This window comes from Drosophila kikkawai, chromosome 2R (assembly GCF_030179895.1).
Source record: "Drosophila kikkawai strain 14028-0561.14 chromosome 2R, DkikHiC1v2, whole genome shotgun sequence".
NCBI classification, from domain to species: Eukaryota; Metazoa; Arthropoda; class Insecta; order Diptera; family Drosophilidae; genus Drosophila; species Drosophila kikkawai.
Window position 1 is genome coordinate 15380343 of NC_091729.1, and position 26655 is coordinate 15406997.

At 37.8% G+C, this 26655-nt stretch overlaps 1 protein-coding gene and 1 non-coding gene across 8 annotated transcripts; one reads left to right on the forward strand and one right to left on the reverse strand.

Moving 5' to 3' along the window:
* Nucleotides 1-19: 19 nt before the first annotated feature.
* On the reverse strand, nt 20-24930 carry LOC108082598 (uncharacterized). 7 transcript variants are annotated; one of them, XM_017178067.3, is made up of 8 exons: nt 6773-7216; nt 3701-4090; nt 2656-2783; nt 2294-2537; nt 1981-2095; nt 1756-1897; nt 1595-1668; nt 20-1504 (listed from the first exon to the last, which is right to left on the reverse strand). In XM_017178067.3, the coding sequence occupies exons 1-8, from the start codon at nt 6963-6965 to the stop codon at nt 1306-1308; spliced, it is 1485 nt and encodes a 494-aa protein (XP_017033556.2). In that variant the 5' UTR covers nt 6966-7216; the 3' UTR covers nt 20-1305. The 7 variants fall into 7 exon arrangements, with proteins under 7 accessions (XP_017033556.2, XP_041633029.1, XP_070140304.1 ...); XM_041777095.2 differs by lacking the exons at nt 3701-4090; nt 6773-7216 and adding an exon at nt 24189-24930; XM_070284203.1 differs by lacking the exons at nt 3701-4090; nt 6773-7216 and adding an exon at nt 17664-17847.
* TRNAK-UUU (transfer RNA lysine (anticodon UUU)) lies at nt 5411-5483 on the forward strand. The gene has a single exon. It is a non-coding gene; the product is annotated as a tRNA-Lys (tRNA).
* Nucleotides 24931-26655: the final 1725 nt, after the last annotated feature.

Sequence of the window (26655 nt, forward strand, 5' to 3'; positions counted from 1 at the left end):
CCCTTAACAATAACTTAAGTTTATTTTAATTTTACGCTTTATTGTTATTGGCTTCCAGCTTGTAGCTTAAGTTGTGACAAAAAATTTCAAACATTCGGTAATTATTATAATTATTTCCTTAGGCTTTAGGCTTAGCATAAGCTTTGCAAGTTGTTGCTTTTATTAAGGTCTAAATATCTAAATAATCGTATTAATTTGGGAAAGAATAAGCCAGAGACTTTTGAATTTTCCATGGCAGCTAAAAATGATATTGTCTTTGACCGGATGAAATGAAGTTCTATTGTGGCTTGTGTTAGTCCTTACATATCCTTTTGATTTATGTATGCGTTTTTTTTTTTTGTGGCTCTGCTCTGCTTTAGTTTAATTATCACAGCACTTTTTGATTCTGTTGGTATTGTGCAAAATTATATATGTTCCTCAAATACACTATTGTGTGTTTGCGTGTGAAGTAAGTGCCTTAAAAGTTCACCGAACTATTTACAATTGTTACAAGTATACATATATGTATATGCTATTATATAGGGTATATTTTCTAGAGTGTTTTTGTGTGGCAAGCTATGGCCAAGCATTAAATTGTTAAATTTTGTATTGAAAATTTCCTATTGGGCGTACGCTTAGATTAAAAAAATTGAAATTTTAAATAATTGTTTGATTTACTCATTAGTTAAGATTAGTTTTGCTTATGTCTTTGGCAGATTTCTGTTAGATTTGGGCAAAGTTAGCTAGATCCCCCATCCCATCGATGAAACCCATTCAATTTTACACTTGTCCCCCTAACAAACTCGTTTTTCTTTCTATTTTTTATGCTAAGAATTGACTTTGGTTTGCAGATTTCATAGCCTACATTTCAGCGCAAAATTCAGCGTTTATATTTGTGATTAACTGCTGGGATTATATCTATGATGGGCATATATATATATACTATATAGTTCCCACCGAATATCTATTGGCTGTGGCTAAAATGGAAGTTCCTCTTCACTACCAACTCACACTAGATATGGTCCTATTTATTGGGCTTGCCTCTATATGATTTATAGAAAAATCTAGCACACGATATGGATTTACCTTGAGTATATTGTCTACTACTTATCTTAGATGTCTCCTAGTCAAGGATGCCCCCCCTTAAGCCTTCATCCTCTGAGCTGCTGATAGAGAGTTTAAAAGTCTGCCTAGGCCTAGTAAATATATATATATATCGAATCAGAAAATCACGTGTAACAGGTGCAGTTTCTTTGCAGTGTTGGTTTCGCTTTAGTTGTAGCCTTGGCTATGTACAGGAGTAGATACGAGTAGAAAGTCGCGCGACTAGAAGGCCTGTATTGGTCGATAGAGTCCCGTATAGCCGCAGAGTCGGGCCCGCAGCGCCGGGATCAGGAAGGCGGCCAGCGAGATGTCCTTGAGCAGGTCGGCACACTCGCACACCAGCAGGTACATCTTGTCGCCCTTCTGCGAGGTGCTCTTGTGCAGGGCGATGCGCCTCAGGCCCGCGGCACGTGGCAAGTACCTGTAAAAGTTTGAGGGGGAAGAACAATGGAGCAGTAATCAGGATGAGTAACGAGTGCCATTTCAAAGGCTCTCTCCGTTTCAAACATACCTGTACAGCATCCGGGCGCCTGTCCAGTAGAGCCAATTCTTTTCGAATCGTTCGCCATCGTCGCCCTCGAAAACCTGCGAAATTAAAATTGAATTTTTCATGAAACTTTTCCCTACAACTCCTCTGCTTCTTGGGTTTGGAAGGGGTGGTAGAAAACCCACCTTGAACACACTAATAATGTAGCCAGTGGCCGCGGTCTGCGTCTTCTTGAAGCTGCCGGCCTCATTGGAGGGCAGCACCAAAGGCGGCCGGCAAATGGCAGCCACCTCGCTGTATAGGTCCAAGGTGTGGGCGGCAGTGTATCTGCGAATGAATCGGCATCGAGATTGGAAAATAAATAGGCAATTTCCCTGGGCCCGAATGGCCTGAGTTCGAGGAGCACTCACTTGAGGGCCTTTGGCTCGAACTTGGACAGCGAGGAGACGCGCAGGCCGGCATAGAAGTTGGAAGGATCCGTTTGTAGGGTGTTGATCAGGTAATACGAGATGAAGGGGAACTCGGCTGGAGGGTAGAGAAAATTAAATTTAGTTAAAGGATAATAATATAAATAAAACTAAGAGGATATAGGGAAATTATAATGCAAAGAAGTAAAGTAACTATTTAGCTTTACTTTAGATAAATTGAGGTATATAATAATAATTAATAAAAATTATTATTATTATATATTAAATCTTAGACTATTCTTTAAATATTACTCACAACTCTTTTCCATGTTGGCCAACAGCATCCCGCCCACAGCTGTGTTGGCCTGTTGCACTTCTGTCAGCAGTTCGGCGGCTATGGAGCGCTGCTTGAGCAGCGGATGGGAGAGTGGCGACTCCATTACCGGATCAATGGCCTCCAAAGGACTCATCAAATGCACCAGAATGCAGAGCTTGGGATCGGAAACTTCCAGCACGCTCAGAGGGCTCATGGCCTTGCCCTCGGCATTCAAAGCGGGCAGCTGAAAGTTCGTTAAATTTAAATATTTCTTAAATTACATTTGTATAGATAATTTAAATATAAATTTATTTTATTTAGATTTTTCACAATTTTAGCTTATTAAAAATATATATATTCACCGGTATGCCAGCTGGCAGGAATCGATCCACACTATGCACGGGAATGATGAAGCAATCGCGATCCAAGGTGGCCAGCGAGATGGGCTCCGCCCGTGTGACTCCCGAGTTGGCGCCGCCACCAAAGTTCACTGTAAATTACAGTAAGAACACATTAAAAACTCCCTTAAAACACAAACCATAGTTACAGTTAGCCATTTAGTTATTAAAATTACATCAAAACGTATTAGCTTTTGGCAAGCTGTCGATGAACAATTACAACACATTTTAAGAATATAATGATGATCCTTAAAGTCATTTCGAAAAGCTGTCAAAAGCAGCAGCTTAAGATCCTTGGTGAGCATAAAAGCTAGATTACTGGAGTTCAACAGGTAAGTATATTCTGAAACTCCTTATTTTTTTAGTGCTTTTGATTCCCCAGAAGCTGGCAGCAAAATACTGAAAGCAAGAGCAAAGCTTTCTACACTTCAAGCGTCTCCGAGAACATGTCTAGCTTTCAGTATTTTTGGTAATATATTATGTGTTTTGTAGTATCACCAACAATCAGGAACGAAAAAGGATATAGAAACACTTAAACAAGACAGAACTTGCAGCAAGAGAAGGTAATCCTTAGAGGTTAGCTACATACAACACGTGCAACATTAGAAGGGAGGAGACTTTGAGTGGGATTAGAAATATTTTTAGGGGGATTTTGGAACTTGGAAACTTGGAATTTGGGAATTAGGTTGTGGGTTTTTGAGTGCTTCAGTGTGGGTTTCTTATAGACAGAGCTGCACATAGAAAAACCTCGAGAGGCCCAAGACATTCGGCTAGCAAACGAAGCTTGCTTGGGCCCCTCGGGTGCTCTGTGTGGGCAGCCCTGCTTATTTAGGTTTCGTGTGAGCTGGCTGGCATTATGACATTAGTTTTGATAGTTTTCTTTTCTTTTGGGCAGCAACAACAACAACTATAGTTGAGAACGCATCAGATCGATTCAGATTCCAATGGATTTTCAGATACTATATCAGAGGACTCAGGGAACTGGTTGTGTGTGTGTCAGGACTCAAACCTTGCCGCGTGGCTGCAGCCGCGGCCGCTAGCAATGTGGTTGTTGCCGTGGCCACCGTTGCATCAGCGTACCCCAGTCTCGTTGCTGTTGTTGCTGCTGCTGCTGCAGTTGCTGTTGCCATGTAATGATGCTGTAGCTGTTGCTGTAGTTGCTGCTGCTGCTCTAGCTGCTGCTGCAGGCGTATCTGGCTATTGCCGGCACTGTTGGTGGCCTCCGTACCCGGTCCGCTGCTGCCATTGCTGTTCCATCGCATCAGGGAGACGGATGGCCGGCGGTCAACTAGAGGCTGGGGCATATCCAGCTCGTAGGGCAGGTTCCCAGGCAGCGCCAGGGAGGGAGCGTTGCTAGAGATCGGTGTGCTGGGTATGCCTGACAGGGCGCTACATCGTTCTGCAATTGGATTCTGTCGATACTTTATATGCACACACAAAACGCAAAACTCAAAACACAAAACACACAGCAAACAGAACAACTTAAAACGGGTGGAAGAGGGAGGGGGAATGAGGGTGCGGAAAGAGTATCAGTAAAGTGTGTGTGTGTGTGTGTGTGTGTGTGCCTGGGTGTGCTGGAGAAGATTGGGTCGATTTTGTTGAAGGAGGAACAAGGACTTATGGCTTAATATATATTTTAAAGATTTCAACTTGTTGCCTGAAAATAAAACTGGAATTTATATATTTTGCTAAATTATCCCACCCCCAAAAATCGACCCATCTAATAATATAAAGTGCAAAAAGAAGGGGCGGTACAGGGGGACTTAGTTCCTTTTCGTTTGTAGAATTTTTGTTCAAAAGTCTCTTTTATTTTTTTGGCCAAAACTAGACACATTCATCAGTTTCGTGGGGTTAGTAGGCTCTGCCGCTGCGGTTGCCGCTGCTAAGAACTCCATCGACCTTGGTCTAAAGGCTGGGCTTAAGTTCAAGGCCATTGCCGCTGGCTGTGGGCGTGGCAAGTACGAATAGTTAAAAGGGGGAAATCAAATAGTAACTTACATACGCGTTTCGCATTTGCTTTCTCTGTGCGCACGATGCCCTTTAAGCCAAGCCAACTGGAAACTGGAAGATTAGCTGATGCTTACAGTCACACATACATATACCTACACACACACACTCATATAAGTATAAATATGAGACACACACTTCACACTGAGGCAGAGCTTAGAAGGCGGAAGCGATGCTTCGATAGCAAGTAATTTCCATTAACAGGTGAATTCCTAGGACTGGGGTTAGTAAAGCCATGAAAAGGGATTTTATTTCTCTATTTTCGGAGGTGAGGTGGTAATTACTATTTTAAAAATCTTTAAACTTCCCACCCACACTTTATTTGTAACCATTTTTGTGGCATAAATAAAAGAAATCTCTGTATTTTGTTAGCCCACAAAAATTCAATTCATTATTAAATGTATTAAAAACAACAAAATGTACACAAAAATATAGTACACATCATTATTGCTTGAATATTTTAAATATAGAACATCATAACAAGTATCTCAAGAAAGCCCACACTTTGAAATATAAACTAAATAAAAGAGAATTTTATATTTCGCCAAGTGACAAAATGTTTGGGAGGTCTTAATCATCAAATAAATTTTGATTTTGTTTCAAAAATAATATACAGCCATAAAAAGTAATTTTTATCACCCTCCCATTTCCTTGGCATACTTTTGGGCGGGTTCTTATTTAAAAATGCCTTTAAATCTGTAGACAATCACATGCCCGGATAGCTCAGTCGGTAGAGCATTGGACTTTTAATCCAAGGGTCCAGGGTTCAAGTCCCTGTTCGGGCGGTCTTAATTTTTTTTGATTTTTTTATTCCTTTTTTCCCTTTATAATCCTATTAGAAATAATCTTTCATTTAAATATTCAATATATTTTCAAAGCGCCTAATAAACTCGTTAAAATTCAATAAAGTGCTTTCTCCACCTTTCAATTATGGTTACACCTGTCCTTCTTTTAAACTGTTGCCATTCATGAATATTGAAGAATCAATTAAACTAACCTGCAATTACCCCACCCTAAAACCGCCCACTTCTGTCGACTGTTTGTAAAATTAATGGGAACATTTCAATTGAATGCCCTGCAAAATGACTGAAATGCAAATGTCAGGTTAATGGAGCACACAGGTAACTGAGAGCCAGGCCAGGTTGAAGCGACTACAAAGGAATCAAAGTAATCAAGAGAGACAGAGATAGAGAAATGGATATGAAGAAGAGAGAGAGAGAAAGAAGGAGATGGAAAGAGATGAAAAGAGATAGAGACGAAAGATGGGCCATGTTTGTAGATGATTGAAATGGGTGCTAGGCAAAAATGTTTAACAGTAGACAATCGAAGGAGTGAAAAGGGAAATATATTTTTTAAATATTATTATTATCTCTTACAATTACTTTAAAAAAAATGCACTTGTGTTTTTAACTTAATATTGTTAAAAGCTATCAATTTCAATTCATAGTTTTAATTTAAATAAACGACTGTAGTTACTTCCATTTAGTTTTTGGAACATTTTAGAACTGGTTTTAAACATTTTAGGAAAACATTAAAGATATATATTTTTCTATGATAAACTATATTAATTAAATGTTTATTAAAATTCTGTAAGGATTATGTTGATTTTACTACATTTTAGAAAAATATAAAACTTAAAATGTAAATTCCCGGAAATAAGTGATTGTAACTAATTCTCTTTCTAAAGAAAGTACAGTGTCATTCCTTAACCTTATTTGAAAACAATTTTAAATAATATTATTTTCGTTTTAATTTGTTAAAGATGTTAAATAAGGTATTTAAAGAGGGCAATTTAATTTAATTAAATTTTAAAATAATTTTGATTTTGACCACTTTCTAAGGATAATCCTAAAGCAAACATATTTTTGTTTGCTCCTTAATTAACATATTAAATAATATTATTTCCCCAGTTCACACCTTCGATGTTCTACTGTGTGTTTGCTTTAGCTTTGGTTGTTGCTGCTGCTGTGTTTGCTGTTTTTTTTTTATATATATTTTCTTTGCTATTTGTTGCTGTGCTTGCTCTTATTGTTGTTGTCTTTTGGCAAGGCAAACGCTTTGCATACGAATTTACCTTCGCCCACATCGTAGCCAGGACGGTTAGGTGAGAAGAAGAGATGCGTCCTGTAGTGGATCTCCTCCGGCTGCTGGACGAGACCCATGTCTCGCGAGCGCTTTGTCCTGTTGGCCTTCGATTGCAGCTTGCCGCCGCCACCGCCCGACTTGCTGGCCCCCTCCCGGAAGTTCTTGCGGAACATTAAATTCATGATGAGTTTCGGTGGTGCGACTCTGGTGGGTTGATGGTGAACTTGGTGGTGATTGGTGGTGGTGTGTGGTGGTTGTGGAGGTTTACGTTTATGTTGTTGTTGTTTTTTGTGGATTTTCCTAATTGTTGAACCGCTGTGTGTGTGTTTGTGTGTGTTTTTGATTGCCTGGCTCTTTTTGCTATCTGATTTGTTGTTGGTTTTTTTGTTTTGGTATTTGAATAAGTTTCCGTTTTTTTTTGTTGTTGTTGACCGCTTTTTGTTTGCTCTTCGTTATTCGCGGCGTATTAAATTTAATTTCTGTTTTAAAGGACCCGTAATTTATTTGCATTTACCGAGGTCACACCGCCGGAATAAAGATAATGGTAATTATTAATTTTGGCTTCTCTTTTCGGAGGGTTTTTTGTTTGTATTTAGTTTGCTTTTTATTTCGTTTAGAGCAAAAAAGAATATAATTGCTGGAATTTCTTTCTATAATTGCTCTCTAAATTTCCCTTAACTTTATTTTTTATTATTAAATTAAGTTTTAAATATCTAACTCAATATTATTTACCAAAAAAACTCATCTTAAATTCCACTTTTGGCTACCCTGCTACATCGCTGGCTTTTCAATCAGCCTTAAGCACGCAAACTATGCCTTAAGTCCGCTTAGTTCGTTGACTTGAACTTTTGGCCAAATAAAAATGGCAGCAAGCAGCTCTTTTCGGCCAAGTGGGCGTGCACAAGTACAGGCAAGTGTGTGTGCGGGTGTGTGTAAGTGGGCGCGAGTGTGGCAACGGCAAGCGGAAATTGCCAGTTTCCGCCTCAAAATTACTTAGCTCAAGCGAACCGAACTTGGCCTAACTCACTCGCAGGATACGCCAACGCCAGCTCAAGTTACTCTCTAGGAAATGTTAAAAGCAAATAATAAGAGGGAAAACAGGAACCCGAAGATTTAATACCCTTGCTTGTTTTTTAAAATAAATTTAATCAATAAATTAAGATTTTAAGAACGATGAAAAAATGTTTAATACTACATATGCAAGTTAAAACATAATTTAAGAAAGTTTAAATGACTTTTCAGTTATTATAAAATTTAATAAAATATAAATATATCAAAAATGTTATTGGAAAAATGTCGATTTTTATCGATTTGAAATCGATTATTGCATATAAAAATATAGGTAACTTGAATCCTCTTTTAAGTTATTTTTCAAGTTACATAAATTGTTCTATTTTCTGGCTGCTATTCCAGAAAATAGAACAATTTATATTTTTTTTTATTTATTTATATTATATTTATATAAAATTATTACAACTTAAGAATATTAAAAAGTTAAAAGCCTTAGTAGACCTCATACCACCCCCAGCCAGGGTATTACAAGAAAAGAAAAACCAAGGAGCAAAATAAAATTCCAAATGCCTGGCAAATTACTGCCGCGTGTGTTTGTGCGAGTTTAATTAGTTCAAGACACGGCGCAATTAGTTTTATGGTCGCTTATTGATTGCCTCGGTGCGATAAATTTAGACAGCTGTTTGCCCTAACACCAGAGGGGGCGTGGCCGGAGGAGAAAAAGGCGGACACAGGAATTGAAAAGTGCTTAGCTAACAGAGTAACAGAGCCATTTATAAACAGCTTGCTGCTGCTGCTGGGCTCAAATGAAGCATTAAAAGGGAAAACTCAATTGAAAATTTCCAAGAGTCAGCAAAAGCAAATCGAATTTGGAAATTAGTTGAACAATTTGGGCTAACTTTATGCCAGATTACACTCGTAATAATAAGGATAATTTCCATGAAAGCAACAACAGCTGGCCCTAATTCTGAAAAATTATTGGGTTGTAATTTTTAAGAAGAAAATTAAAAAATACGAAAATAAAATCAACATCAGGAGAATATTTTTAATAGCCAAGAGTTTGTGGAAAATATGTAACAGATTGCAAAAATGTATAAGTTCTGTAAGGAAAATTACTAACATTTTCTGACACCTAATAATTAACTCAAATATTTCAGTTAAAATTCCACAAATTAAAAGAAAAACGTAATTAAAAGACATATTTTCCCGAGTAATTATAATTTTTATTACAATTTTAATAGCTGGCAACATTTTAGGAAATTGTCCCACGTTAAGTTAATTTGATTCTGAAAAATTATTTTGTAAAGACTGAAAAATTGACCGAATTCATCGAAACACAGATTTTTCATTAACCAAATTTACACAGAATAATAATTGCAATGCATTTTCTGACAGCTAACAATAATTCACAAAATGATTACCCCATAAAGTGCAAGTTTAAGGCCGCGCGCACACTACGAGCTGAAAGCGGAGCTGACGGCTGACGGCTTATCAGCTCTCTGAAACAAACACACTACTTGTATGAGAGCGCGCACAATGAGAGCGGAGCTGAAAGCTGATAAGGTCAGCTCCGCTCCGCTCTGTTTGATCAACCAAACATGTTTGATTTTGTTAGCAGCTGACGCGAGCAGATTTTTTAGACTATTCTTTAAAAAATTGCCCTAATTAGCGCTTAAGTAACAGAAATTTAAATTTCTGTCCAGTTATATAGAAAAGTATGAAGAATTTTTTTAATATTTATTAAAATAAAAATATTGTCAACTTTCCGAGATACAGGGTGCCAAAGTACACTAAAAAAACGTACTTTGTCAACCATATTCTGGAGAACTGGGTGGTCCGATTTCGAAAATTTAAATGTCATGATGATCTAAATAAATATGTCATCGCATTAACAACGATATTTTAAAAATATTAAAGAATTAAAATATGTTTTTTTTTAAACGTATTGCTTGAAAAACAATTACAAATCAACATCAGCTTCAGCTCGCAGTGTGCGCGGCTGCAAAAAGCTCCGATCGCTGATAAGCTTTCCGCGGATAAGCTCTCAGCCGTCAGCTCCGCTTTCAGCTCGTAGTGTGCGCGCGGCCTAAGAGGTCTTAGATGAATTAATTCCCACAGCCTTTCACCATATTGCTCATACGCCCCGTGGCGCCTCAAGTGGGCTAAGCTGGCCCAAGTGCCTTACTTAAGCATAAATCCTTTCATCAGCCATTTGGGGCACTCAATTCCTTGTCAATCAACCAAAAGTCAATCACGCAGGCCATCAGGAGAAGCGAGAATCAAACCGGACGGAGTCGTAAACATTTTTACAACACTTTCAAGTGGCCAGAGGCAACTATAATTAATTCCTTTTACGAGCCCAGTTACAGCCATAATGTCCATCATTAAATGGGCATCGCACACACTCATCGCCCACACATCCCACAGACTATATATACTACATAAAGCCAGCAATCAAAAGAGGCAACAACAAAAGAAAAACAAAAGAAAAAGATGCAATCAAGGGGGCCAAGACAAGTGTGAGGAGAGATAATAACGCAAACGGACTGAAGAAAAATTAAAATTTCGTTTCGTTTTCTGGCCAAAAATAAACAAGCTAATGAAATAAAACTTTGCGCGTTCGGTTCGGTGCTTTGCCAAAATAAAAACCAAACAAGAAGCAGACCAGAGCCGCAAAAATTACGAGTATAAAATTAGATTTTGGGTAAAATATATACGAGTTTAGTGAAAAGGGGCGAGAAAGAGGCGCGTTCTGGGCACTGGTTCTCTTTTTTTTTTTGTTTTTTGTTTTTGTACTAGGTCATGGGGTGTACGGCCCTTGACCTTGGCTACATTTCAACAATATTAGATGTGTGTTTTTATGTGTTTCTCTAAATGATTTTGAAAGCTGAGCAGGAGTGCTGAGTATGGCAAATACATACATATAGATACATGAGCCCGGTTTGCAGATTAACAAGCTAAAAGCTGAAAGAGTAAATTAATTTGTTGATTTCCCTCTTGTATTTTATACACTTGTATTTTCTTGGGTTTTCAGCAAGCATTTCACAGGCCAAAAAACAAAAACCGCAAAACAATTTGCATAGAAAAAGTCAGCTGGAACTCGAGTTAATTGGAAATTTCATGCTTGATCTAAAATTTCTGGCAATATATAGAATATTTCGAGTTCCTTCTTTTGCTGTAGAATAAATTTAAGATTTATATACACATTTTATTTGAATATTGAAGAAAAATATGGGTTTTCGAGCCCTAAATGGTTAACTTATTTAGTCTTAAACTCATTTTTAAGCTGTTAGATATTTCTCTAATTTATTTTTCACATAAAATTTCACTTCAATTTGACTTATTCACTTGATACTTTTTTCTTTCTTTAAATATATACCGATTTTATTCCGATTTTTTCCACTTAAGAACATATAACCGTTGCTTTGTGATTAATATTAATTTGCATTTCGAATTTGGCCCACATTCACGGCTCTTGGCCCACTGAGCGACCAGTTTGAACTGGTTTCAGGTGGTGCTTCTGGCCACACACAGGACACACGGTGGCACCTTTGTTGCTTTAGCGAATTTCTGTTTGCACTGGGGGCGTATGCGTAATATTGTGACTCGGCCTGCTGCTAATTAGTTTAATTTCACGTAGCTTCTACAGCGGCACGACATTAAAACGAACATTATATAGATATAGATCCATGCGTGCTATGCGTCATCCGGCAATCAATAGAGCGATTGTTAGAGCCTATCGAAACGAGGGCCATTAATATTTTCTTCTTTTCTTTTTTTCTTTCCAATATTCACACGCTCGGTTCCCCAATTGAATTATGAAAAAGGAAAAACGTTTGGCCTGCGACGCGGCAAGAATTCAACTGGCACTTGGCGAGCTTTTCCGCTTTTCCGCCGACGCGACGACGACTGCTGACAGATCTCTCAGCCAGCTCGCTGGCGAGCATTTTTCATTAACTTTGTGACTTGAACTTATGAAATTTTACAACAAAAGCCATCGCGTAGCAGCAGCAGCGCCGTGAAAAGCTCGTGTGGCTCTTCGTCTTCGAATCACTTGTTGCGTATACGCCGTGTAGAACGGACAGGGTTTTCTCTTATTTTTGCTCCCTTTATTGTTGATTAATCAAATATTTATTGCCTTTCGTCTATATGTTTGTATATATTTCATGTGTGGGAAATTGCCTGGCTGTCCATTTGCTGCCAGAAACCACCTCGCGGCCTGAACAATTAATGGCAAGTGAAAATGAAATCGAAAATGTCCCGAAAGCGGCAGGAAAAAAAATAGGTAACAAAAAACATGAAACAAAAAAACACAAATAAAAACCAGCAGACAGAGTGGTTCATTTTTATGGATTTCCCAGCAAAAGTGGGAAGAAAATTTGGGGTATCTTGGGCTGTTTTAGTAAGGGGAAAATATTATTTTTAAAGAGTATATGTTGTTCTATACATTTGAGTAATTAAATATGAATTGGTGGAGATAGTAATATAAATATATATTTTTAGCTTTAATTTTTAATGTTTGTATTTATTATACCCTTGCAGGGTATTATAATTTCAGTCAGAAGTTTGTAACGCAGTGAAGGAGACGTTTCCGACCCTATAAAGTATATATATTCTTGATCAGCATTAATAGGGGAATCTTTCTAGATATGTCAGGAAGAAATCGATTTTTTGGCCATTTTTGCGAAATTTGATAAGGGGTTACATCATTAAAATTAGCAAAAATGGCCAAAAATTTTGATTTCTTAAAATTTTAAATTTGGTATGCAGTTTTTTTAAATTAATAAAAACTAACACAAAACTGCTTTCCGAATCGAAATTAATGCATTTTTGGCTTAGTTATGATATATTTTAATTGTTACCTGCAAGGAAATACAACCTTTGGCCGGCCAAAGTTAGCTTTCTTTCTTGTTTTGTATTCTTTTTGAACTCAAATATATATTCTTTAGGGATTAAAATAAATTAATATTATTTTATTATGTGGACATTAACAGGGTAACTTAAATTCCATTCACTACTGAATATCCTTTCTGGCTTCTCTTTGTTTTCTACCTTTCATAGGTTCGGTTCACAGTTCGTCCTTTTATTTTGTTGGTGCTCTGCGTGCTTTGCTCTCTGGTAGACTTTTTATTGATTATGTGCTGTTTCTGTTCTTGGAATTCCCTTCACTGCCAGGCAACCCCGGACATGTTTCTCTCTGGGAAAAGTTTGACTTTGGCATCCGGAAGTCATTCGCCAGTTTTTTCTGCTGTTCACTCTGCGGCTTCCTGCGACTAATTGGTGGCTCAAAAAAAACTGTTGTAAGTGATTGAAAGGAATGTACCTTTTTTCTATTAAAAACGACTATTTCTTATTTAATTTCCTTTTCTCTAAACTCGGAATTTCTAATAAATATGCTTAGAATCCAAATGTCTTGATTTGTTCTGCCATAATTTAATTGCACAACTTAATGACCCTTATCCTTGGGAATTTATTAGCCTTATTTATGGCAATCAATTTCTCAAAAGGATATTTATAGCAATTCTAGTCCTCTGTGGCAGTGAGGAATAATCTCTTAATATTTCAAACTCATTATTCCAGGCTAACAGGCCATAAATGAATTATTTGAATGGCATTCCTTGTGCAGTCTCTGGCCAAATCCCCGGCTCAGGTGCATTCAGAAAAGGCTTTCATTTGAAAGGCTTTCATTTTTGTGGCTTTAACTGGCAGGAGCACCGAGGGGACCAAATGTGATTTACATGTGTCTAAGCCCTGTCCTGGCCCACCGCAGGGCTTAGAGCTATGCGAGATGACCCTGCTGCCACAGCAGGGCCAAATAGTACGTGTATCTCCTCTGTCCCTTCATGGATTCCCTCCTGGTTGCATGCAACACTGCTGCAGCTGCATTTTGGACTGCGGCAAACAAACACGCAACATGCCACTAAGTGCTTGGCAAAAACAAAGTTAATCAGCCAAAGAAATGCACTGCAAAACCGCAAAGCTTACAGAGAGGAAAAAATATGAAATGAACTCGTGGGATTTAGGAAAGGTTTATTTAAAATTAGAAACTATTTGAAAAGGCCTTCAAAATGTATAAATTTGTATAGGAAACTGACTTCAGATAACATAAAAAATCCCTCTTATTCATATTCTACCTTGTGGCCTCTTTTTTGCCAGTGTGGGATTACTTTTAATGATCCACTTTCGTTGGGCTTTTGTCTCCGGCTTGATTGCTTTCTAGATTATGCCCCATGGATTTGATTTAGTGCTTTATCGAGAAGGACCTCGCCGTACATTCTGGCCATAAACAATTTGGCCAAGTGGCGTTGAGGCCTTTTGCTTAACCCTTGTGTGATCCCCTATGAAAATTCCTTGGTTCATAAATTTAAATGAATTCCGCTTTCATGGCCCACTCGAGTGCTCTGACTGCTGCTCCTCCTGGGATGTAACTAGTGTCGCCATTTTCCAAGCTAGAATCTTTAGTTGGCTTTTGAGTTGCCCGTTATGAGCTGCTTAACGTGTGCATAAATTTACTCGTGGCATCTCCATTCACCTCCAACTTTTAGTTTTATTTTCCGTGCGTTTAAGCAGGTCGTAACTTCCACCGCACTGGTTTTTTCCCTATTCCCTGGGAAGTTGGTGCTTGGCACGTGATTGTTGTATTTTCCCTCAACTTTAATTCCCCCCGGACGCTCTGTTATATCCTGTTTAATTCTCTTTTTATCGAGTTGAGCTGGTTAAGCTCTAGGGAATGCCATCTTGATTGTTGGGTATAGAGTTTGTCTGCCTAATTTGGTTCTCATTTAACAAAAGCGAAGAACGTAGTATCTAATTTATGACATTCATTTAGACAATGTCTAGTTTTGCTTATTAAATTTGCCAAGCGATGACAGTCGGAACATGACTGTGTTGAATGAGAGGGTTTGTGGTTACAGGGTAGCAGGGGGGGACTACCTTTTAAAATAATTTTGACTATGAAAACTATTTAAATTTTTAATAAAGAAAATATTTAATGAAAGAGAATTTAATAGCTTATATGCAAAGCTTTATATTTTTAAGTATTTTTAATAAACAATATTTAATAAGAATATATCACAAAGCTATTATTCTAAGCTTCAAAAGGCAAGAAAAAATATTATAATAATATAAAAAATTATAAACCTCATATAAACATCTACATTTTAAGCATTTTCCTTTCGCTAACCGCATTTTCTTAATTTAAAAACCTTCTAAAATACCCTAAGTTATTAAAAATAATTTCTAAAAATATATTTTAAAAAAACCACAAGGTCATCAAGGGGTCTCAAAGTTTTAAAGACTTCCCCATTTCATTACCCATGACTAAACACTCACGTGATAAGGTCTTAAGCCCCTCTTCTTGCCAACGAACCCATCATGTGTCCCAGCTGTCAATCAGCCAAAAAGATAATGAAAACATATTTAAAAAGAAAAGGAAACTCGTTTCTATTTTGATTTTGATAAAGTGCCTTCAAAGATACACGATTGATGGCCGGGGAAACTACGTTTTATTGGGCCTGGCAGCTATCTATCAGTCAGCCAGTAAATACCCATATAGTATACCCATATAGTACACCAAGTGTCAGTCAGCACCCTATTGGCCAGTTATTCAGGATATTTATATAGATGTGAAATTTAAAATTCCATTATCGCCGATTGCCGCAAATTGCAAGTAAATCTGTGTCAGCATTTTAGCTCTGCCCTTGCATCAGTTTCAATTTTCGCAGCTGTTTTCGTCACTTTATGGCCAACATGATAGCAAGGGGGAAAAATCGAGGAAAATGCTCTGCACAAAGGCAGAACATAAATAACAACGTCATACCATTTCCGAGCACATAAAATTGAAAAATGCTGTGCAAATTACGTGTAAATACCGAAACAGAAGCCCAAAAACCAGCAGCGAATTCGCAGCGAAAATGCGCGTAAATGTTGTGGCCGGAAACTGTTTATGCCTCTATGTGTGTGTGTGTGTGTGTGTGTGTGCTGTGGGTTTTCCTCCCTCCTCCTCTGTGTCTGTGTGTTTTGGCCATGTTTGAGCGGTTCAGAAGCAGAAGAAGAAGTACAAGCAGCAGGAGCAGGAGCAGGAGCAGGAGATGGAGAAACTGCATTGGGGTTTATGGCGACAGTTGCTGATTATACGCGCATTCGGACGTGCAGCAAACTTTTATGGTAAACAACAGTTTCCCTCACTTTTTTTTTATTTATTTAAGACCATAAAAAAGTCAGCCGAAGAGAGCGCCAGCTTAAATAAATATTAGTTTTTAGTTTGTATATAATAAATGTAGTTTAGTGGCAGAAACGTGAGTTGGTTTTACTTTTTTGTTGAATTAAAAATATGGATGCTAAGTACTTTAGTTCTATTTCAAACGGGATATTTTTTATATGATAAAAAATTCATATATTTTTTATCATATAAAAGTTTTTTATTTTTAAATACAAAAAAAAACCTATATTTTATATCGTTAATTTTAATAAACAATTTAAAAGTCATTCATCAACTGGTGGTAGGTATAGGAAGGAAGGTAGGCTATCAATTGACAATTAAACTGCATTTTTTTGACTGCTCATTATTAATCAAAAGCATACATATTTAAATAAAAGCTCAACTAATTAGCATAAATATTTAATTAAAAAGCAATTGGTTGACCATAAATTGTGGTCAATGTCTGCATAATTTTGCTCATGAGTTTTAGTTTTTAATTATTTACAGGATGTTTAATGTACGTTCCTTCTATCTCTTAGTCACAACTTTATAATTTCCACCTTATTTGTAGCTATTTCCAAGAGCTGTAAACTCAATTCATTAAACTGAAAATGTATAACCCCTATATTACATGTAATTTAAAGCATTACATCAATACTAAATAACCATTCCAACTCATTGAATCACTTCCAAATAAGCTTAGTTGAATGGAAATCCTCTGGCAATTTTCCCCACAATTTTCTCCACAATTTTCCTCACAATTCTCCACATTTTCGACAGGATATTTGATATTTGCATAAGATCTAACCACAATAAAGTGCCTCCTCTATGCAATTACCACTCACACCCAAACTTGTACACACACACCACTCACTCGCAGTGGCATAAAAACTTGTTAGCCATTGGCAAGAACCGAAATGCTGATGTATAAATAATTCCCAGCCATTACGACTATGCTGACACAAGTGGCCATAACCTCACATAACAAACAGGCAAAGCATATAGAGCTCCTCGATCCCCCTTCGAATTCTCCGATTTCCAGCCGGAAGGGCAAATGCCCAAGAGCACGCACTAAATGCGAGGGAGGCGAGTAGAACATATTCACAAATTATACGAAATTGGTTTGCACTTAGAGGCATAAGGCCAAGCACCATTCGACCCCCACAACTCTAAGCCAAATATTGGTGGACCAAGTTGCTGGTTGTCAAGTACAAATATTTAAAGAAAATTCTGCTGAAACGCACAATATATAGGAATTTAGTCTAAAGATTTAGAGAGGAAACAGGGGAGAATTCAAATGGCTTTGAGAGGGAAAAATATATATTAAAAGGTTGTCTTTTCATACTTTAAGCAGTGGAGAGTGTAGAAATTTGTATTATATTTTAAAGCATATAAATAATATATAAGATATGAGAAAGTTGTTTACTTGGTTTAAAATATATTAAGCATTTATTTTATAAGAAATATATGCAATTTTCTAGCTACACATTACGCATACGCCCCGTGGTGCATGCTACTTTCTTTTCTTTCTTATTCAAAGAAAGACTATCGAGAGAGTCGTTTTTGTGCCGCTTACTTGTGCCAATTACTTTATTATACATAAAATATATAAACCTAACCAAATACCCCCTAAAAAAACCCTTCCTTCCAGTAAATCTCAACCACTCACTCATGTAATCACAGTGTATCGGCTCAGGTGGACACTCATTGAGCTTCTTTACCCAGTGCATCAACGTGGCCAGCTTGGTCCTTTTCTTATTGGTCCTTTCGCATTCCAGGACGGTGGGCTCAAAGTCCATGCTCAGCTTGAACTGGCTCATCTCCCAGGCCTTTTGCACTGCATTGTGACACATTTTTTTCGTGGTTTCTCTGCGGCTGCCACCAGTAAACTGACCAAGAAATGCTTGTACCCAGTGACTCTACTGTCACCTTTTGGCTTTTTAACTGTCTCCGTTATAAATCAAAGCCTCAAAATAGCATTTTGTCTTAAGCCTTTTTCGGTTATGATCGCTGATAGTGACGAGACCACGACCACCTCTTGGTTGTCAGTCTGCCTGTCAGTCCATCAACAGCTGCGTTCCATGCTGTCCGCTTTTTATTGTTGAGCGACTCAGCGAAAGGCCAAAAACTAATTTTTACTGTCATTATTCATGCGGAGAGGCACTGAAATCAAGACTCCAACAAAAGGGGAGTTTCATGGAAATTTATGATGCTGCCGTTGACACATCTTTCGGCAACGAAAAATTACAGCCAGAAGCCTCGCCCGCAAACAATGAGAAATCCAATATAAAAAAAATTGAGAAATTTATTATGAAAAAATTGGTGAGGCAAGGACGATCGAGATTTTCCGGGTGATAAAGGTAGGGAGCTACCTTTTTTTTTTAGGCCAGAATAAATCAAAATCAATCAATCAAACATGTGAGGTTTTTTAAAGGGAAACTTTTTATAAAAAGATTAAATTTAACAAGAAAAAATAATTTCATTTGGAATTTGTTAAGCGCTAAAAATGGAGGAATATGTAAAATTTAAAATTTGTTACCCTAAATAAATTTCAATTAATCAAAAGGTAACAAAAGTCTTCAAACTGACAGCCTAATAACTTCAAATCAATCATTCTTGTTTAGGAATATTTAAACTCTTTAAGTTTAGGCCTTTTAAATATTAAATTGGTTATTGAATTAAACAAACAAATAAATTTTAAAATTAACAAGAACATTTTCAGCTTAATTTTGTAAATTTTCCACTTTTTTCGTTCAATTTATCTCCCACATTCTGTGTTTGGCTTTTGACTGTTTGAGCTTGGTGTCATAAATTGCAAATTTTTATGGGAAAATATGTGCTGCCAATGTCCTTGACAGGCCGGCCTGACCTCACACTCCCCCTCCCCCGCCCTTCGACTTTGGTCAACTACTGCTGCTAATTATGGCCATTATTTATGCGCTTGTTTTTCAAATTTGTCAATTTCCTCTAATAATGTGCGACTCGATTTTTTTTACCAATTTACTGAACAAAAAAATAAGTAACCACAAAAAGCAATTACCGAAAGAGAGGCAGGAACTACCACGATGTGATGTATTAGGTGTGGTTTGTGGTTATTTTATCAGGGGTTTGGGGGTGAGTATACTGCGAGAAGTGTCCTTCATCGTTTGGTTTAGCTATTAAAATGAATATGAATTTGTTTGGGGGCTGCGGCAAGCATTTATTTGTTCGAGATTGGCTGAAATAAAAACCCATTAATCTTGCCTAACGACTGCAGCGAATCAATTATTCCCAAAAGAACGACGGCTGTCTGTCCTTTTTCCCCGGGAACTAATTCCGGGTGTCCTTGGTCCTTGGACTCTGGCTTCGGCTCATTAGAATGGCTTATCACCAGGGCCAGTGATGAATGTCGAAACTTTGGCGAAATGGTGGGGAAAATCGGGATGCTTTTATAAGAGGCACTCTTCCTCCCCCTTTTTTGCTGTCAGCGATTTTTCATTCTAACAGCTTCGCATTCATCTCTAATATCCTGGCTGCTATACATACCATACACTCTATATCCTTGTATCCTTTGCATGGGGAGTGTGAGGCTGCAACATGAAAACTCAATTTCAGCTCTCGGCTTGCCTTGCAACATCTTCCTTATTGCATTTGCATGCCGCACAGCAAGGCGAAAAGCATAAATAATTAAATAAATTAGAAGACTTTCTTGGCTTTTGCCGGCAGCTAAGAACTTTTCTGGATAATGTCTTTTGCCTGACATAATTTCAGGCGCGATTTCAAGGCATTTCCGGAGAATGGGCTTCAGGCTTTCAAGCTTTTTTGGGTTAATCGCTGGAAAGGAAACTAAGGGAACTTTTCCTTGTTTACAGAAAAGCCAAAACTGGAAAATGGATTAATAAACTACATTTAAATAGGAAATTTTATGCAGTTTTTATGCTAAAGAAGTATAAAAATATACAAAGTAATAACCAAAGATTTTAATTTTAAATCAATTTCATAAACTTCCTACTTTATTTTTCTAATTTAAGTTAAATATTCTCAGTGCAATATAGAGCTCTTCCTTATTTTCTAAGGAAAATATTTCCGTATTTATTCACCTGAAAAAATATTCACTATTCCAAGAGACCTACATATTATGCACCCTTAAGTCCAACTTTTATTTACGTGACTTTCAATTGAAAATAAGGACTAGAAAAGGCGGCCAAAGATGTCGGATTGCAAACGAGAAGGTGGATTTCTGCCAGAAGGACGAAGGACCCTTTCCTTGGCACTCATTTCATTTGTTCAAGAATGGATTCCTTCAAGGCGAACAGGAAGATGATGATGGCACCCCCTGCCCCCCCCCCCCCCCCACCAACAGCAATGGCGATTGTGGGCGTGACCAGCCCATAAATTCCACGTGAGCGTATGGTGCAGTGGGTTGGAATGGCAGCCGGCATCGTAAATGCAGGATTCTGAAAGGGGTGTTATGGAGTCCTTTAGCCGGGCTTCCGCGGAATGCCGCGCCATATGCATTAAAGATTTTTATTGTTAGATTCCCGCTGAATTATATGTACCCCAAATACATCGAGAAAATAAACATACATTCGTGTATCTCCAGCATATTTCTTTATGGGATTTTTCGGTTTTTGCATAAATCAGAGCGTGAAGAAAAAGAGACGAGCGATGGCAGTTTATATAAAGAGGGGGTTAAGCTCCTTAAGCGCTTAATAGGGCATGAAATCGAAGGGAGAGGCTCCAAGAGGAGAGCAGCCTCAAGTTCTTAAAAGAGAATACAGTGAAAATGGGTAAATATTTATGGTTTAATTTGCCAAGTCTTTGCGGGAACCCCAGATTATTTATGGGATGGGTTTGTAAGGAAAGGGAAACTACTTTTTTGAATAAAATGCTAAAATGTTGACAACATCTCTCAGCTATGGCTTTCTCTGCTTTAACTTTATTTTCAATTAAATCAGATAAAGATTTCCCCACGATTCTAGAAAGAAAACGCACAACATGTTGTCTCGTTTTCCCCGGTAACCGCAGAAAATCTCCCACTCTCATCACTCACAATTAAACAGGCTTCAGTTGCAGCATTTTCCGGCTGTCGGCGCTGCACAATATTGCAAATAAAGTAAGGCAAAGTCCGGCTGCTGCAGCGACGACAACAAAAAACCACCGAAGGCATTGCAACTTAATTTAAAATTTATGGTCCCATCGCCAGCAAGAAAGGCGGAACTCGGCTCAGAACAGAACATCCCCCAAACTACATACAACATGTACATATAGTATATATAACAAAAACGTCAAGCGAGCTGCAGCAAACTGGAAAATGTTGTAAGCACACACTTGCTTGTAATTATAATTATGCCTCCCCTCAAAGTGACCCACAAAACCGACTTAAGATGGATCCGTGTCGGTAATCTGACCCACTAAACCCACTCAGATTTAATAGGGCTGCTGCTGTGTGTGAGTCAGTCAGTCTCTGGGCAAATATTAATTAACCAGCCGGCTAGAAAAAGTCAATACGAGTGTCCTTCTGCCCGCCAAAGTAGGCAACACACTTTCGCCGGCCAACGCTGCGTATGATTTATGCAGCCGAAGCTGTTGCATATGCATGAGCAGCGGAATAAAAAATTGCATCCAGCGGTGAGAACGAAATAGCGCCGCATAACAATGCAAAAATTGTGAAAAAGCAAACGAACAGTAAATTGAAATGCCAACGAGAGGTAAAAGGGAAAATCGACTGGACAACAGCGAATGCTCTCGAGGATTTGCAATATGGGAGACCAGGTTACACACCCCCCATCTAGGGTATGCGAGCAACAGTCATTGGAAGAATGCCAAAACGAAGTGGGTGAAAGGGTGTGGGAAGATGTACCTGGACAATGACAACGCTGATAAGTAGCTGGCGACATGGCAGACGAGTTCATTTATCAAAATTTATGACTCTGCAACTACGGTTGCCATTTCGGCAGCCATTGCAGGTGCTTGTCCCAGCTTTTGCCAAACTAAATTGATAACTTTTTCCTCACATTTTATTGGCGGCGGCTTCCAACAGAAGCCTTGGACTTTTCCCCACCGGAGGTCAGCAATTGAATAGAGTCAGAGCTGCCGCCAGAGATCGGATTGTCACCGACAGGCAGAAGAACCAAAATGCCCAAAAATGGCAGCAGCCAAGGGCTAAGGTCAAGCTCATTACAGCTGACTCAAGAGAAGGGCTATATATAGTAGGTATATATAGGGATGTATAGTATAGTTACAGATGGGCAGCCAAAGGCTGCTGTCAGTCGTAGTTGATTGCAAGTAGGATTTAATCTCAATGGGGGATGAATTTCCCCAAGTGGCTGCCAGCCAAATGCAAGAGGACTTAAGGTTCGGATGGAATAAGTGCCATCATAAGCCCTTAAATCCCTTAAATGTAAACAGGAAACTGGAAAAGGCTTAAAGTTACTGTCACAAAAAACAGTTTACTGAAGTTTACTTTTCCGATTTTATACATAAAAGTTATCATTCAAATTGTATTGTATTAAAATTGAAATCTATGAAAAGTAAGCTTACGATTTGAAGCTAAATTTAAAGTTAAGAAGCTTTTGAGTCGGATTTAGTAACATTTCTTCTCCAAGTTTCTATTTTACTATTTTTTTGTAGCAAATTTATGTTCCAATAACTGAAATAATTTAAAGATAAAAAAGTTTAAGAGCAATTTAAGACCTAAGTTTCAATAAAACTAAGAAACTCAAAGAAGAAAATATCGATACTCCTATTCTATATTTTTATACACTTCCAAAAAATGTTGCCCATATTTTCAAATATTTATAAAATATTTTAAAACTGTTAAAAATTCTTGAAAAAAGTTTTTTTTTTCTTGAACTAACTTTATGCAAATTTATGCATTTTTGGCTTAGTTATGATCAATTCGACCTCCTGATCCAAACTTCTGCTACTTGAAAGTACCTTTATTTCCAAATTTTGTAATAAAAATTCTTTACACTACCTTCCCACAGACTTTAATAACCTCATTTCCCTAAAACTTTAACAATAAAATGTAGTTTTTCTATAACTTTCAACAAATTCCTTCCCCCATTTTCAATGCAATCACTTTCGGTTGCATACAAATCCAATTCTGCGATCTATAATAGAAAATCTTAAGCTCGCCGGGGGCTTGCTTTTGTATCGCGCGCTGTTTGCAATCAGCGCTGACAAATTGCCAATCGATTTTGATGCGGCGTCGGCCTCTGTCACTCAACCCCCCTTTACGATCCCCCTTCCCCCAAGCTATAGCTCTTCTTTAAAATCGAAAAAATTTCTGTTTGCGTTTTGATGATTGCCGAAGACAATGAAATGACAATCAAAGTCACGTGCCGCCCCGGCAGAGGCAGCTGCAAAAACGTTGCATGCAAATTTGTGCGAATAGAAAACGCGAAGGGGAAAAAAATCGAAGGGAAAATTGGGAGGGAAAAACCGTAGGGTAAGGCACAAGCCAAGGTGAAAATAAGTATCATACGAGTATGATTCGTTTTGATTGCCAGGGACAAATGCTTCGATTGTCTAGCCCTTGTTTCGGAATCAAAAAAAAAAAAAAATCTGAAATTCGAACAAAAAACCTTCTTTAGAAAGAACAACCACGGCAGCTGTCTGCCAACGTCGTGTCTCCACACGCTCATTAGCCCATTAATGCCAAAAAATGCTTACACAATGCACATAAAGAGACTTCAGGTGTTTTTCTTGTGATTTTCCTATTAAAATTAACCCTCCAACAGCTGAAATTTAAGATGGAAAATTAATCTTTAAGGGAAGTAACTTCATCTCTCTTAAATGAGATATTTAAAATAATTTTCTGATTTTATTTGGAATTAACTTTTATTCATTTGTAAAATATAATTCTTAAAGTTAATATTTTTCACCCAATTTCTATTTATTTTTTAAATTAAATATCTTTAAAATATTAAAATTTACAACAAATCAAAGAGCAAACCAACCTTAAGTAAATTCCCAACTTCCCGTCATAAAAACCCAATTTTATTTACCTTTCCAAGCCAAAAACTTAATAATTAATGTCAAGATTCAACACCCCAAGTTCAAGTTTTTGAAATCACCAGAGACCTCCAAGGGTCCAGAAAACATTTTACTTCTGTTCAAACAACTCAATAATTGAAAGGTTAAATATTTTACATCAACTTTCTACCATTGGGCTGTTGGAGGGTTAACAATCAGATGACCCTGTACCCACCTTTGCTTCCGGGTCCGTTGGCCGTTTGCAGCGAGGACATCGGTATGGCCAGGCAGTTGCGCGGCGGTGGCGGCACGGCGAGAGCCAGATCCTGTGGCGGCTCGGAGCGCGGACACGGCGTATACGCAATCTTGCTGCCACGTCCGGGCGTTGGACTAACGCGAGCATGTCGTCCACCGGTCACCGGTCCAGCGCTGCCACCGCGTTCGCTCATCTTCGTCTGTGGGTCGCCTTACAGAAGGATTAAATGCATTTTGCAGGGGGATTTCCTGCATCCGCAGCCTTGGATAATACCACTGGAGGTTTTTTTCCTGGCTCAAGCCATTGCGTCTTCCGGCTATATATATATATATGTGATTGTACACTTCAATATATATTATATCGCAGGCACTTTATGCTAATGCTAATGCACAGATTGCACTGGCTTTTATCCTCCTGCCCACCTGAGGGGGTATCGCATTCAATTGGCTTTCTAGGTGGGCTGCATGGGTTTAAGGGGTGACCGTGAGCAAGGCTAAGGATGCGGCAAGGACACGGGACACACGACGACGACAATGGCAACGAATCGAAACTTTACCAAGTCCACTAACTTTACTTTCGCATGGCAGCAGTGCAACTGCAACAACACACGAGCATCCAAAAATCCCGTGTCGAAGGAGTGCGACCGCGCGACTTGCACTGCTCGATATCCTGCTGGCGACTGACGACGACGACTGGCGGAAAAGTGGCGAGCAGCCGGGGAAAAGCGACAGCTTCTCGTGCGGGCAAGCATAAAAATAACACGATGCCGAAAACTGGCAGCAGCAGCAGCAGCAGCCACAACGACAACGACAAAGGCCGAAGCGCAGCGAAATCAAAACAAACAAAATACAACGCGGCATATGGCAGACCTCGTGCTCCGGTTCCTTTCTTTTCCCCCCCAAAAGCCAACCCTTTGGCCCGCAAAAGTTTTTCTCTCAGTGCGAGCATCTTCTTCCTTTTGTCGTCAGGCTGTGCTGGTTGCATTGAGCGAGCTTTTGCGCTTCCTGTCAGCGTAAAGTTTGCCACTTTTGAGCTTTATTCATTCACAAAAATTTGGTGAAGAAGTTGCCAGATGGGTGGGAAATAATTACCAGGGCTCACAAGGCGTATGAGTGATTTCTTAATTTCGTTATTTATCAGTTTTCTTTGGGGTTTAATTTAAAAATAAGTATTTAAATTTAATATTAAATAAACTTTCTAGTGTGAGCCACTTATAGCTCAGTTTTCTGAAAGTTAATATTAAAATATGAATTAAAATGATATTTGTATATTTTATTTAAATTAGTCTAATAATATTTCCTAAAAATATTTTTCATAGTTACTGTTTAAAAACGTTTTGAAACTTCATTAGAAAGTGAAAAGAAGTAAATACGATGTTTAACGGGGCGGATGAGTGATATTTGTTTTTATTTTTTACAATTTACAGCGATCTTTAGGTTATTTTCACTAAGGCCAATATAATTTTTAGTATATATATTTTTTATAGTTTATTTAAAGCAAAAATCTATAAATTTAGTTCAAACTAAAGACAGGAAACATTATGTCCAATAGGGCGCATGAGTGATATTTAGTGTATTGATTAAAAATATAACTTTATTCGTTTTAGGTATAATCCAAATAGGTTTAAATTTTAAATTTGTGTACTTACCCATTTCTGCGAACAATAAGTAATAAAAACTTTAATAAAATATTTACAAAACCTTGTGAAAATCTTTTTTAAAACCATGTAAATTATCATATCCTCTTTTTTCTACATTTTACTCCCAAAGGTTATGATTTAAGGATACTAAATAAAAGCTTTAGCTTAGTAAATATATAAAAGAAAAAGGATTTAACTCCAAACAAAAGCTCCTTTGACCCACTATAGAATATAGGTCACTAAAACAAATATTTAAAACATAAGAAATATATTTATCTTCAAGATTAATTCACCCCCATAAAAACCAAAAACACCATTTAAATTGTATATTCTGGTTTTGTCTTTATTGAGTTTTTGTTTTGGTTTTGCCTGTTAAGTAGAATAGAATTATTAAAATGGTTTTATATTCGCTTCGCTGGCGACTGGTTTTTGCTTTCCGATTGCACAGATTCGAGTGTTAGTTAATGGTATTAGTTTTGCATTTGATTTGAATCGTGGCTTCAGTTAACTCTGATTGCGGGTAGCTGCCCTAATACTTTTTTTTCACCTTTCTCACCGGTTAGAGAGAGGGGTTAGAGTTCTCTCTATTTAATCATGTCTCCAGTTTGGTTGGTTGGTATAAACAGTTTTCAGTAATCATACACATATATTCGATCAGTTTTTAATTACAATTTAGAGCTTAGAAGTTACAGTTTCCATATATATATATATAATAAGATTCAGTTGTTGTTGTCCTATGGGGTGAAATTTTGTTCGTTTTTGATTAGGTGACTCGACGACGGTCTGGTAGGTAAAGCTTTTTGGATA

Bases quoted from the DNA above. Each gene is read 5' to 3' on its own strand.
- LOC108082598 (XM_017178067.3), bottom strand. From the start codon at position 6,965: ATGAATTTAATGTTCCGCAAGAACTTCCGGGAGGGGGCCAGCAAGTCG. The intron at 2,538-2,655 runs GTGAATATATAT...ACGAACTTTCAG, and splicing joins TCCTGCCAGCTGGCATACCG to CTGCCCGCTTTGAATGCCGA. The intron at 2,096-2,293 runs GTGAGTAATATT...TCTACCCTCCAG, and splicing joins GGCCAACATGGAAAAGAGTT to CCGAGTTCCCCTTCATCTCG.